Source organism: Pristiophorus japonicus, chromosome 9, assembly GCF_044704955.1.
Source record: "Pristiophorus japonicus isolate sPriJap1 chromosome 9, sPriJap1.hap1, whole genome shotgun sequence".
Classification (NCBI taxonomy): domain Eukaryota; kingdom Metazoa; phylum Chordata; class Chondrichthyes; family Pristiophoridae; genus Pristiophorus; species Pristiophorus japonicus.
The window spans coordinates 144,288,203-144,303,249 of record NC_091985.1 but is presented as its reverse complement, the minus strand read 5'-3'; the positions used below and the strand labels follow the sequence as shown (position 1 = coordinate 144,303,249).

Genomic DNA, 15,047 nt, shown 5'->3' with positions numbered 1-15,047 from the left:
CCCTTGCAATAAAGGACAACATGCCATTTGCCTTCCTAATTGCTTGCTGTACCTGCATCTAGCTTTCTGCGTTTCCTGTACGAGGACACCCAAATCTATCTAAACATCAACATTTGATAGTTTCTCACCATTTTAAAAAAATGTTCTGTATTTCTATTCTTCCTACCAAAGTGATTAGCCTCACAGTTCGTGATTTGCTGTTCCGATTACCTCACACTGTTGACTTCACCTGTCTCAGCCACCTCACTGCGGGCGTAGAGAAGGAGGGAGACACCAAATGGGGGGCCGCAGGATGGGAGGGTGAGTGGTCCCTGTTCCACTCTTGTGAAACTCCCAGCAATGGTGGCATTGGAAGAAGCTTGTTGAGTGGATGACCCAGGGACTGTAAACTTGAAATAAATGTTACACAAACAAAGCACGAGACAACAATAAGCAGGAAAGCTGCCGCTAATATTGAGAATAATGTTGTTTTGAGGAAAGGTTGTACTGCTTTTGGTAAAAACAAAAATCACAGATGGGGCTTATATTTTATTTGCCAATGATTCATTTGTGCCACACATCACCGTAACTCCCAAACCCAGCAAGTGACTTGCACCTCAGACTCTCTCAGCTACTGATGAGTAGTGACTAGCGGGGGGAACACAAGTGCAGACTGGGATCTAATAAGAACATAAGAAAACTTTAAATAAGAAAAGGCCATTCAGGTCATCAAGCTCACTCCTTCCGCATACCAATTACAATCTACCCTATTGTCGAGTCTAACCGACCTGCTCAATCTCCTGAGGGGAGGTCCAGTGACTGCTCCTTGAGTGCAAATCCAGGATATCAATCTATCGTTACACCTCCATTGTTCAACCCTGACCTTTCCTCAGATGACCTTTCCATGGTGCTAGCAGCACAAAAGCCACCATACCCCATGGAGTATCAGTCTTAGATTTCCTCTCTCACTTCAGGGAAGCCCCTTGACCTGGCTCAGCGCCTCGCATGGCAGCACAAGTCAGATGAAGAATGGGCCACGTGGATAATTCTGTCAATTCCTGATCCCGCTGCCCGCTCTGTGCTGCTCCATTCATTTCTGGTTCCCATTTCTCCGTTGCTTTCTGCTGGTACTGACAAGGCAGGCAGCTTGCCCCTGAGCAGGAGTCGGGCTGCGTACTGTGGGCGTGGCACAAATCTGGGTTTGCAAGGAACAGCACTTTGCCAGTTGTAGGGCGCTGGTACGATAACGTGGCCAGACAACCACATGTCAGTAAGGCAATGACTTACTGCTACAACTGCCAGAGCAGATGAAGGGCGTGGATCCAGTGAGAATTACATACAGTCCCCGCCGCTTGTAGCGGGTGGGCTGGTGTTAATGCGATTTACCCGCGGTAAAACTGCTGCGTGGATTTTCCCCAGGTCACCATCTTTGGATCATTGTGATTTTCACTATTGCTCCTGAGCCCTCTACGGACTTGATTTGCCATTGCATCACATGGAAGTAATTGAAGGGTTGCAGGTCTTTGTTAGAGAGCTAATCAATTCATCAGCATTAAAGTGGGCTGATAGCAACTTGTGAACACTGAGGTGGCAAAGCTTTCATCTCCCACACAGCCCGAAATAGCCGGCACGATTAACGTGTTATAAACGTTGTGGTTGACTCTGATGGTAATGACAAATGGTTAGCGCCATGTGCCCGATATAGGCTGGTGATAAGTGCAGACGGTGTAGGTGGTAGGCACTGTACCAAAAACAAGTCCTGTCCCCATGTATCAAGGAGGCTGCAGCATCCAACGTGACGTTAGCTGTAAGTCATTACAGTAATTGCCTGTAGAAGATGTCACGCCTGTGCTAACTTGATCTTTATTAAGCCAAAAAGCCTGACAGTTGAGCCATCATTTTTTTCCTTTCCCTGTGGATTTACGATTGCTTTCTTAAACTTTCCGTTCTCGTTTCTGAAGCCACAAATCAAAGCAGTTCCGCATGAAAACATAGATCTGTGCTTTTAGCGTTCAGCCAGTATTGTAGTCGGTACTAATGTGGCCCACTTACTTGTCCTCTGCATTCCAGAGACAAAGGCTGATCAGCAGCAAGAGCATTTCCAACGGAGAACCCGAGGTTTCCATTAAAATGCCGGCGAAGCACAACATCGAGAATGGAACAGGGCCGAGCAACTCCACCGAGAGGAGCGTAAACGGCCAGAGGAGGGAGGTGGACAGGACTGAGGCCGGCACAGAGAGGGAGAACGAGAACGAGAACGAGGACAACCAGAACAATGAAAACGATGAAGAGGAAGAGGAGGAGGATGAAGGCGAGGGGCCCTATGTGCCATTCCACTTACCCGGTGAGTTGCGGGGGGGGGGGCTTTTACGAGGGGCTGTCCCACAGTTCAGTGTAGATTGGTTTTGAAACTCTTGTGGAAGAGTGTGGGGAGGGACTTGGATGGTCTATGTGGGTCTGTTCCAAAGCACCCTCCACTGTTAAATGTGCATGCTGCTCCCAGTGCTGTTAGGTTCACTGTGACCCAGTGAGTGAGAGATGCTATATTGTTCTGTTGCTCCTCGTGCGATGGTTGTTGTACATTGAATGTGTGTGCCTGCAGGATCTGCCCTAGAGCTCCCTCTGCTGATACTTTTATGGCATGATGTAGGACTACAGTGTGCTCCAGACCTCCCTCTGCCGTTATATTCCATGCTGTAATGTTTGGCGTTTGAGTGGCAGGCTGTTGATTCTGCTCTGCTATTATCATGTGGGTTGAAATCATGCTGTGCAATAGTAGCATTTAAACAGGTAAACACATTCCCATGAAACTCCTTCGTGATTTTAATCTGTTTATTTAAGAAAGACTTGCATTTATATTGCGCCTTTCACGAACTGAGGACGTCCCAAAGCAGTTTACAGCCAAAGAAGTACTTTTGTGGTATAGTCCCTGTTGTACTGCAGGAAACTCGGTAGCTAATTTGCGGACAGCAAGCTCCCACAAACAGGTGAAGACCTTTGTTAAAATAACAGAGGATAGGCGTGTGAACGCATTAACACATTCATATGCTGTAACTCACAGCACAATTTGATCCAAATAAGTTCATATTCTCCCTAGGTTAATATTCAAATACATTAATGGGAAAAGGAGGTTGTTCAACTTTTTTTCCAATGTCATGAATAAATACTGAAGAAAACCAGTGACAGATTCCACACAAGGAGAGGCCCATTTCAGGCTTCTTGGATATGTGGTCCCCACAGTTGGCAACTTTGAGATGCGCTCGAAGATAGAACCTAGAACAGGTTGCTGCAGCCCAAGTTCTCTAACTCCGAACTGTCACCATAAGTCACATCACAGGAGAACACAGAGTACCTCGGTGCTCGCTTGGTTAGTTTGCAGAGGAACATGTGGAAAGACACTAGAACCATGCTGGAAATTCTTAATATTTCAAGTATTGGCTTCACACTGGCCCTTTCCCACTCTGAGCATTTGGTGGCTGGTGTTTTCTGGTTGTTGCTGTGTAATGTGTCTTCTGTTTGATTGCTGCCTGGCCCTCACGTGGCTCGAAGATATTTGTTCTCTTCTGACGGACAAAGATGTGACAATCATAGATTAGTTCTCAACTTGCATTGTAATCTTAACAAAAAAACTGCATCAAAAAATAATACCACTCAGAAAGCAGCATTGTCAATGGCTGACATTGTGCAAACAAACAGTGCCTGAACATACACAGAACGTTAGATTGAAAGACAAATTGAGTTGTGTATGACAAAAACTAAGTTGTACAGAGCAGCTGGGTCTCCTGGCTGCAGTGTGCACTATCCACAAGATGCACTGCAGTAAATCGCCAAGGCTTCTCCGGCAGCACCTCCCAAACCCGCGACATCTGCCATCTAAAAAGACAAGGGCAACAGGTGCATGGGAAAACAATCACTTTCAGTTTCCCATCCCAGTCACACCGCATCTGATTTGAACATGTATCATCATTCCTTCATTGTCGCTGGGTGAAAATCTTGGAACTCCCTACCCAACAGCATTGTGGGAGTACCTTCACCACACGGACTGCAGCAGTTCAAGAAGGCGGCTCACCACCACCTTCTCGAGGGCAATTAGGGATGGGCAATAAATGTCAGCCTTGCCAGCGACGGCCATATCCCGAAAATGAATTTTTAATAATACTCTTGTTCTTTATCTCCACAACTAACAGTCACTTGTCAAGCTTGGTTTAAAAAAAAAACATCCTTTTAAGGAGATGGAAAAAAAGATTCTATTTACAAACACATGATGCAACAAATCACCTGGCATTTGCATTTGGACATTGAGGAAAGTGGTGCTCTCTTCTGCTGGCACTCCATCTCAATTATTTATTAAAAGGATTGCAAAATAATTTTAGGAAGACAATGCCCCTTTAAAATTAATGTATTCCACAATGATTTGTTTACTAGCTCTGACTGCAGTTTGATTGACACGTGTTGAATGTGAGTAATCAGTCAAACATTAGGTGTTGCTGATCCTCCCGGATTGTCCAGGAATTTCTCAGGGGGGTGCGGTGCCTTGGGCCTCACCAATCAGGTGCAGGGGTCAGGCCCTGCCGAATTTCAGGGCCTTGAGTTCCAACTAGTGAGGAGGGAAAGCGGCCGAGCTATGAATGTGGAATTAAGGTAGAGCAATAGACAAACGTTTAGAGGAGCATTGACCACAGTAATATCGATTAAACTAGACGACAAGAAAGGTTGTGAGGGAGAGAGGTTTAAGTGAGAGAGGTGGTGACAAGATGATGATAATTGTCTGATCGGGAGGGTTGGGGGTTTATATTGATGATCCGCCCAATAGGGTTGATTTCCCGAGTACTCAGCTGACCGCCATCCATTGATTTCAAGAAGCAGTAGATCATGGGTGGTGATCCCGCGAATTCCCTGCCAGGCCAAACTATCCGCTGGCAGCCCACGCTCAGAACACTGGCCTTAGCATCTTCCTGTCCCCCACCTACTGAGATCGCTGCAAGTGAAAGTCTCTGTCTGAGGTTGAGCCACTTTTCTTCTGTCTCTCTCTGCAGTGGGAATGTGGGATGTGATAAAGTGGGCGATCGCTTGGCCGCTGTGCTTTATGATGTACTTCACTATCCCGAACTGTGCCAAGCCTCGCTGGGAGAAGTACTTCATGTTCACGTTCGTCGCAGCGACCTTGTGGATTGCCGTTTTCTCGTACATGATGGTGTGGATGGTAAGTGCAAGCTTCACAAAGAGCTATAAGGAATAGGCTGCCGCTCGTGTTTTCTTCAACCTTTTCGAGCTTGTTTTATTGGAGAGGGGTGACGGAGACTCGTTGTTGGCTACCCTGATGGCCCGGCTGATGCCCGACACTCCCTGTGATGGTTCCCAGTTCAATGCCTGGTCTGTGTTGAGTTACCTGACCTCGGGTAAGGTGGGCACTATCGGTCTGTTTCATTTGGTCCTGATTTTAACTCCAGGTGGATTCCCCATTCAGGCCCGAGTTAAAATTACAGTCGGGTCTCAATTATGTCATCGGGCCGCAACATGCATATGTAAAGAAGGACCCTGTTGGCTCTGGGCAGGTGTCCTTGCTGCCTGTTCAGGAGAGCAGGTTAAAATTGTGGATGTTGCGATCATGGCGGCTTTCGGACAGGTAAGAACCAGGGCGATTTTAACTGCCTGCCCACTCGCCAGGTTTCTGCTGAGCGAGTAGGGTTAAAATTGCTCCCACTCCTGGCTGCCGTAATGAGATAATCAGCCATGGCTCCGACTCCTGATCACGGCGAATCAGTGTGTGTGCAGACATTGGATGGGGACAGGATTAGGCTTGGCGTTGATGCCTCTCTCACAGTTAAGGAGCACTCACTGTCTAGGTTCACACATGGAGAATGGTACTGTACTGGGGGATAGTTTGTACCTGTTAAAACTGTACCCACCATGAGTCAGTGCCTTCAGGAGAGGAGGAGAGAAAATGTGAAAAGAAATGTTGAAGGTGCATTGTCAGGAAGTTCTTCTGGCAGTCTGTTTTGGGCCTAAATCCACCTTTGGACACCGACCAGGCCATTCAGTTGATAGGAATCACCGTCCAGCCCATTACATCAGCAGAGAACATAACATCCTTCCCATTCCTTTGATAGTCAACAGAACAAATATGCTTCTTGTGACCTTTGTTTGAACCCTCTAAGTTCAGAGGCAGTTTGCCTGCCTAGCCACAGCCCAATAAGAACATAACAAATAGGAGCAGGAGTAGGCCATTCGGTCCCTCGAGCCTGCTCCACCATTCAGTAAGATCATGGCTGATCTTCTACCTCAACTCCACTTTCCTGCACTGTCCCCATATCCCTTGATTTCCTTAATATCCAATAGTGAACCATGTTGTTGTGCCAGTCACATCATTGATTGCCTCACTGTGAGAACATGCTCCCCATTTCACAAGTACACGTGATCATAGAATAGAATCACAGAATGGTTACAGCACGGAAGAAGGCCATTCGGCCCGTCGAGCCCGTGCTGGCTCTCTGCAAGAGCACCTCAGCTAGATCGGGTAAACATTTCTTGTTCGTTTGGTGATCCATTTGAGTCCCTCTCTCTACATTCCCATTGTCTCCCAGGAATCCCCCTGCATTTCCCAGATTGCTGCCTGCTTAACCATGTGGGCTTATAGTATACTGGGGCCCACACCCAATCCAGCTGTAGAGCTGGGATTTCACAATCTCATGACATTATGTATAAGTATAGACTTCCATCCAGCAAAGTTCATGTTGCACAATCTGTTCTCTCTTACTACATTCCTGTGTGCAAGCAGTAACTGGTTTCATAAAAACATAATATTTTCAAGTACCCTGTATTTATTGTGTTTTTTGCTCTGATAGAACAATATCTTTCATTAGCACGTTTATAGCTATAACCGTTATTAAATTTTACCGAGGGCCATCATTTGCTCGGCAGTGCAAAACCTATTGCCCAAAGCTCAGTTCCATCTCACATTGCAAGGACTCAATGCTATTGCACTGAGGGGTGATAATTAGAGGCAGAGGTGGGGGGCAGGGGGTGAAAAAGACTTTTCAGTCAGGGTGGAATCAGGAATCCCACTTTGGAAAATTCACCTTGAGAAAGTAGGAGCATTTGGGGAATGTGCAGAGGAAGACTATTTAAAGTGATCAAACGGTGCGATTGTATTTATATAAGTGAAACCAGCCCACCCTGTGAGCTGTGACCCATTCCGTAGAGGTGAGATCTCATTGTTGTAGCCTCGTTCAATCCAGGACTTGCAGGCGATGGGAACTCTTCCTATATCAGGCACTCAGAATCAGTATCAAGGACTCCCAATCCAGGTTTAGTACAGGTTCGATCGAGAGAAGAGCCCTCTCTATTCTGGAACAGGCTCAGAAGAGAACCCTTTCATGCAACGATGCCCCAGTTCCTATTTCTCACACCAGCTGTGCTGCAGAGCGAGGTTAACAGTTTATGGGAGTTTTGTGCACTGGGGCCGGCACCCCATTTGGACTGGGGTTGATGATGAGGTGAAGTCAGGATCAAGACAATGTGAAATTATTTTAACGTTTCGCTTTCTGTTTTTCTCTTTGTTCCCTGGAGGGGGTCATTTTTTTGTTGGTGAAAGGGAAGTCAAACCATCTCCCTGAAGTTTGGAAAATAGCTGTTTGATGAGAAGCAGCTGTTGTGCCATGTACGTGGTGTTGTGTTAACCGCTATTACGAGGACCAGGTGTCCTGGAAGCCAACAAACTGGGAGATGGGATCCAAAACTCTCCAGCCAGGTGTAATAAGTGATGGAACCGTTGGTGCGGAGATCCAAATTTTAACTTTGCTACAAAGGCACTCTCTGTGAGGTCAAAACCCATAGTGTAAATTAGACACAGCTGCAGGCTTGCATTCCATCATCTTCTCCGTTCTTCCGTTTGGAAAATGTACGAGTGATTGTGTTGTGCCACAGGTTAAACTGTGTAGTCATTGATCAGCTTATGGAATATTGTCAAAGACTTTACAGTGCCTACTCTCCTCCACCCCACCCCTCCCCTTTAAGGACCAATAGAAGACACTGTTTTCTTGGAATTTCAAGATACAATTTTAGATCCTGGAACGTTTATCAACTAGACATTAAAAAATTAACTTGAAATATTTTATAATTCACAAATACTGGGTTGAAAAGGCTAACACCATTTGAATTGGGGGAAGTTCCTTAACTTAAAAAGAAAATGTTAGTGTATTGAATGTTTTGATTTGTTAACTTGTACTCACTCAGATGTTAGTGCTGGACAATGGAACTCTTCATATATCAGGCACTCAGAATCAGTATCAAGGACTCCCAATCCAGGTTTAGTACAGGTTCGATCGAGAGAAGAGCCCTCTCTATTCTGGTACATGCTCAGAAGAGAACCCTTTCGTGCAACGATGCCCCAGTCCCTATTTCTCACACCAGCTGTCCTGTGGAGTGAGGTTAACAGTATAGTGCTGTGGGGCCCTCACCACATTCGGGCTTGGGTTGTGACTGGAAGGTTAACACTCTTGCAGCTGACTTGAGGAAATGTTGAGCCCCATCACTTTGGGCTGAGTTCAACCCCCCCCAGGTCCCAGGAGCGAAAGGACTTGGTGCTAATCCACTGCAAGTTCGATAGTTTATTCTGTACATGCCAGTTGAGAGCTGTGATTCAGACCGTAAATAAGGCAGAGCACAGCAATGTTTCTGCATAGTGGAAAGCACAGTTGCAGCTCTTTAGCACAGGATTAACGTTCATAGCCGAGGAGTTTTGGAGACGGATTGGGAGACATGAATGCCTAAGTGCTTGAAAATCACGTGATCTGTAGTACCAAAATAAATCTATTCGGAAATGAATTCATAAAAGGCAAAAACGTATGTCCAACTGTGGTCCGTCACAGGTGTAAGCTGGAGCTGTAACTGGTGGCTCGATGGTAAACAAGTTAATTCTCTATTGAAAGCCCCCAAAAAAGGCTTTCAGAATGCTGTGTTCAGTTACTAAGAGCAATATGCTGTTGTCTAGGTCACAATAATCGGGTACACACTAGGAATTCCTGATGTTATAATGGGAATCACCTTCCTGGCAGCTGGAACGAGCGTACCGGATTGCATGGCCAGCCTTATCGTTGCCAGACAAGGTAAGCACAGCACTGGGGGAAGTTCCTTAACTTAAAAAGAAAATGTTAGTGTATTGAATGTTTTGATTTGTTAACTTGTACTCACTCAGATGTTAGTGCTGGACAATGGAACTCTTCATATATCAGGCACTCAGAATCAGTATCAAGGACTCCCAATCCAGGTTTAGTACAGGTTCGATCGAGAGAAGAGCCCTCTCTATTCTGGTACATGCTCAGAAGAGAACCCTTTCGTGCAACGATGCCCCAGTCCCTATTTCTCACACCAGCTGTCCTGTGGAGTGAGGTTAACAGTATAGTGCAGTGGGGCCTTCACCACATTCGGGCTTAGCACTGAGAGCAATATACAAGATGCTTTGCCATTTGGTCATTGATTTAAATGCTCAGTTTGTGTTGCAGCATATCTGTTCATCTTATTAAGAATATGGTACAATTCCATGGTATAGTTCCCATCCACATATTCCACGGTGCAGATCTTTCTGTACATTGCCAATGGATTTTATTTTCATTAGTCTATTTGTACACATTAAAATAAGGAATGTCATGGTGGGTGAATGGGGCACTTTTGGCACCCAGTGTCAGCCTCGAGCTCTCCCAGTCTAGGCACAGCATGATTACAGGCCTGATGAAATTAAAGATCCCTCTTTTCTATCTCAACAACGCCCTTTAACCCTAAAATTCAGACATCAACCTACTGCTGCACTACTGTGAACGTTCACCGAATTATTGCTCATATGCGGCCTGTGAGCCATGGCAGTCCGGCCCACAAAATGCAAGCAATTCTGTTCTACTTGTGCTTCGATTTCTTACTCCCTGGTCTATCCTATTAGAATTTTGTGTACCCGGAGGTTTGGTAAACAAGCAGATCTTGGGGTTGTTGCTTTATTGCTGTCAAAGCACCAAGATCTGTTCGTATCCACAGACCAGGTTGAGTGCAAATTAATGGCAACATTAATTTAAACCTTAGATGTGACCAGTGAGGCTCAGTGATATGCCCCTAAATGGTCCACAAAGACAGAAAAAGATTTTTTTTTAAGATTTTGAGTTGCGAAGAGTAAACGAAAAAGGGTCATAGCAGCTAACGCAAATATAACTCAAATTGCTCCAGTACTACAACATCAAGAAGGTTGTCAAGGAAGAAGTTGAAGTGCTTGGAGACCAGGTACATCTTGTGGTATTTGCCTCTATCAATGTGGGATGTAACCTCCTCAAAAAACATTGATACCATTAAATATCTCCCTTGTCTCTCTAAATACCCTGGAGTATACTTCATTCAAACCATCCATTTTCCATTTATTTTCTTGGCAGCCCAATTGTTTTTTGTTCTCTTTCTGTATAATCTTATTCCGACTCCATGACCACTCTCTTCCTTCTCTGCAAACTTTGCAAAGCTTTACGGGAGGAGATTTGTGAAGCCAGTTGAGCAAGTTAGTGAACACGTAAGGTTCTTCAGTCAGGGCAACAGAGGCTAAACTACAGGCAACGCTCGATTATCTGGGTCCCTCGGGGATTGGGCTATGCCGGGTAAACAATTTCTCCATTAGAGCGATTGACATTATAAAGTTAAAACCCGATGCCTTCCCGGGCTGAAAGGACTCCGAACGCACCGGCCCGATGCCTTCCCAGGCCGAAATTTTAAATCTCGGTACAATGGTTTCCCGTTGGATCCGTGTGCGGATAATCGAGAGTTGCCTGTAACTTCATTGCATGAGAATGACCAAGGGATGGTTCATTTGAACAATATACCATTCAACAACAACATATTGCACCTATAACATTAAAAAAGTCAGAAGATGCTTCACAGGAGTGTTATCAGAAAAAAGTCAACGCCAATCCAAAGAAGATGATATTAGATGGGGTGACTCGAAGCTTGATCAAAGAGGTGGGTTTTAAGGAGGGTCTTAAAGCAAGAGGGGAAGGGAAGAAGGCAGAGAGAATTCCACACTCTGGGGCCGGGATGGCTGAAGGCATGGCCGCCAATGGTGGGGCGAAATGAGTGGGGGATGCACATGAGGCATGGAGAAGGTTACAGACATACGGAGGTCTGAGGCCATGTGGGGAACTGAGCAGGAAGATGAGAATTTTAAATTCAAAGCAGTAGCCAATGTAGGTCAGCGAGCACAGAGGTGGTGTGTGGGCGGGCCTTGCTGCGAGTCAGGATACGGGCAGCGGAGTTTTGGATGAACTAAAGTTTATGGAGTCTGGAGTAAGGCCAGGAATAGTCAAGGTGATAAAGGCATGGATGAGAGTTTCATCAGCAGACAGACAGAGACGGGCAATATTATGGAGGTGGAGGTGGGCAGTCTTTGTGCTGGGGATGATATGGGGTGGGAAGTTCAGCATGGGGTCAAGTAGAATATTGAAGTTGCAAACAGTCTGGTTCAGCCTGAAACAGTGGACAAGGTGGGGGTTAAAATTGGTAGCAAGAATAGAGAGTTTTGGTAAACATTCAAAGATGATGGCTTCAATCTTGGGAGGAAATGGCAGCTATCCCAGAAACGATTGTTGGACAAGTAGTCTGAAACCACAGGTAGTGAAGGGGTAGAGAGAGCTGGTGTCATCAGCGTACACGTGACATTGGGGAAGTTTTAACCTAAAAAATGGATGGGATAGGGGGTAGTTAGTGTTAAAAATCTGAATCCCAACCTGAACCCGCCTCCAACCCGCCCATTCCGGTTTTGATGGATGAGTGATGGAGCCGGGCATCCAATCCGTTGCCAGGAGACAGGACGTATATTTAAATATTATAATGAGGCTGGAAGCCTCTGCTTTAAACTCCATTTTGTACTTAACTTTAGCTGGTCGTGTTTTGCAGGCCTCGTGAAATCCGTCAGCTAAAGGAAGACAAGGCTGGCTGGACCCAGGAGGAGAATACCTTTACACTTACCTCCTGGATCCAGGTCCCTACCTAATGCTCACAAGGTCTTATCACCACTCCCCCCCCACCCCATCCCCCTCCAAGCCTCCGATTCCACCCCCAGACCTCTCCCACTCCCTTCCCCACCAGGCCTCAGAGCACCCCCCTCCCCTCCAAGCCTCCGATTCCACCCCTAGATCCTTCTCTACCCCCCTCCTCCCCCCCCCCCCAGGCCTCCGATCACCCGCCCCAGGCAACCGATTACCCCCCCTCTGCCCACAACACCCCCCCACCAGGCCTGCCCCCTCCCTAGGCCTCCAATTCCCCCACAAGGCATCTGCCCCCTGCTCCTCCCCCAACCCCCTGCTCCTCCAGGCCCACAATCTCTGCCTCCCCATCCCACCCGCCCGCTCTTCCAGGTCCCTGATCTTTGCACGATCACCTCCAGGCTGACCCCGATCTTTTCACAAACCCCCACATTCCACCCCTCCTCCAGGCCGAGCCCGCAGTCAGCCAGCCTCTCATTCTGGCTGGCTGCAGGTGGGAGACACAAGCTTCCCATTCAAGTCAAACCTCGCCTTGGAACCCATCCCCACCCCCTCCAACCCGCCTTCCCCGTTAAAATTCAGGCCATTCTGTCTTTGGATGATGTCACCGAGGGACAGTGTGCAGATGAGAAATGGGAACGGGCTAAGGGTGGATCCTTCAGGGACTGCAGAGGTAACGGTTCAGAGGCGGGAGGAAAAGCCATTGCTGCCGATGTTCTGGTTACAGTTTGATAAGTAAGAATGGAAACATGCAAGGGCAGTCCCAATGAGTTGGAAAACAGGAGAGGCATTGGAGGTGGATGGTGTGACAGACTATGTCAAAGGCAACAAACAAGATGAGGAAGGATGGTGACCAAGGCCGCAGTCACAGAGATTGTCATTTGTGACTTTGCCGAGGGTTGTATCCGTGCAGTGGCAGGGGCGGAAACCTGATTGGAGGGATTCAAACATGGAGTTGTGGGAAAGATGGGCACGAATTTGGGATCGATAACATGTTCAAGGATTTTGGAGAGGAAATGGAAGTTGGAGCTGGGATGGTAGTTTGCAACGACAGAAAGATCAGAAATGTTTTTTTAAGAAGAGGGGGATGATGGTGGTTTTGCAATAAAAGAAACAGTACCTGAGGACAGGGAACTGTTTACAATATCAGCTACCATGGGAGCCAGGAATGGAAGTTGGCTGGTCAACAGATTAGTGGAAATGGGGTCAAGGAAAAAGGAGATGGGTCTCATGGACAGAATGAGCTTGGAGGGGAGATAGGAGAGAGACACAGGTTCTTGGCTAAGGCAGGGAGGAACCTTGGGGGAAGTTTGGCTTGGTAGGCAAGGGGAAGATGGGTGCAGCAGGCAAATTTTTGTCAAAGTCACAATATCAAGGCAATCATCCACAAAATTTGTGTGGAGGGCAAGGGCTTTATCCATGGGTAGAAACATAGAAAATAGGTGCAGGAGTAGGCCATTCGGCCCTTCTAGCCTGCACCGCCATTCAATGAGTTCATGGCTGAACATTCAACTTCAGTACCCCATTCCTGCTTTCTCGCCATACCCCTTGATCCCCCTAGTAGTAAGGACCTCATCTAACTCCTTTTTGAATATATTTAGTGAATTGGCCTCAACAACTTTCTGTGGTAGAGAATTCCACAGGTTCACCACTCTCTGGGTGAAGAAGTTCCTCTGCATCTTGGTCCTAAATGGCTTACCCCCTTATCCTTCGACTGTGACCCCTGGTTCTGACATTCTGGAGGGAAATGCGGAGAGGGGCAGTGATCCGCTGGCAGAGTCCAAGGGAAGTTGGGGTGGATGTATTGAGGAGGGAAAGGCCCAAGAGTTATCAAGAAAAGAAAAGAAAAAGGGAGAAAGAAGTAATGGGCTCAAATACAGAACGGCAGTCAAAATGTGCACACGAGTGGACACAGAGGGAATTCAGGTTACATAGGCATGGCAGAGATGAGGAGTGATGTGTCCTAGTTATAAACAGTGGAAAGGTAGGAGATGATATGAGGGAGTCCAAAGTTAAAGTCAGAGGGCCTGTGATGGGATGAAGTTTACTGATGTACAGGGTGGAGCTAACTTGGAACATTGACAAACCATGTCCAGGTTCAGAGACAGAGGTGGAAGGTGAGGGAGCCCAGGAGCTATTCAAGGGGCAGACTGTCAGTGAGCGCAGTGCTGTAGGTTGTCTGGTGGTAAAGCCGACCGTGAGCCAGTGGAGATTAATCTAGCTGTCCACTGAGTAGTGGCTTTGGTGTTGATAATGCACATCTGTGGATCCAGTATATCAACAGAGGAATGAGGAGCAGCGGGAGTGAAACCCAAAGACCCAGAGCACAGAGGACCAGGGAGCAGGTTAATGGTGCCTTGGATCCACAGGACCGGTGCAGATAAGAGAGCAAGTCCAAGGAACAGCTGTAGAATGTGAGGAGCGGATCCAGGCCAATCCAGCGAAGGGTGACGGGTGTTATCAAACACGCTTTAGGTGTGCTCTGGGGCTTTGACATTATTGAGTAGAGGTTTCAGATATGATGTAGGGACTGCAAACGCATAAACCCCTAGGGTGGATGTAGTATACACCAGGGTACTTTGCCAACTACAGACCCATTTGCTTGACATTATAATTAGAACATTAATGGAATTAATAAGCAGAAACAAAATGGAAGAGTATCTGTATAACAATAACCTAATAAATAAAAGCCAATGCAACTTCTTCACTTCACAGACTTTGAGCAATTCATGGATATTTTTGAGGCGGTGACATCCCACATTAACAAGGGAAAACTATACAGTTTCCAAAATACTCCTTAATTCACAAAGGACATTGGGTAGCAAGCGTAAGACATGAAAAAAGAAAAGAAAGACTTGCATATATATAGCGCCTTTCATGACAACCAGACGTCTCAAAGCGCGTTACAGCCAATGAAGTACTTTTTGGAGTGTAGTCACTGTTGTAATGTGGAAAATGCAGCAGCCAAATTACCACGAACAGATAATTTGTTTTTGTTAAGTTGATTGAGAGATAAATATTGGCCAGGACACCGGGATAACTCCCCAGCTCTCCTTCGAA

The 15,047-nt window shown here is 46.6% G+C and overlaps 1 protein-coding gene across 3 annotated transcripts in view; it reads left to right on the top strand.

The window, feature by feature from the left end:
- slc24a3 (solute carrier family 24 member 3) overlaps positions 1-15,047 on the top strand; it is a 466,872-nt gene that overhangs the window by 436,423 nt on the left and 15,402 nt on the right. For all 3 annotated transcript variants that reach the window (XM_070888804.1, XM_070888803.1, XM_070888805.1), the window contains 3 exons: positions 2,050-2,323; positions 5,016-5,182; positions 8,972-9,086. In XM_070888804.1, the coding sequence (XP_070744905.1) occupies positions 2,050-2,323; positions 5,016-5,182; positions 8,972-9,086 (556 nt within the window). The remainder of the gene's footprint in view (positions 1-2,049; positions 2,324-5,015; positions 5,183-8,971; positions 9,087-15,047) is intronic.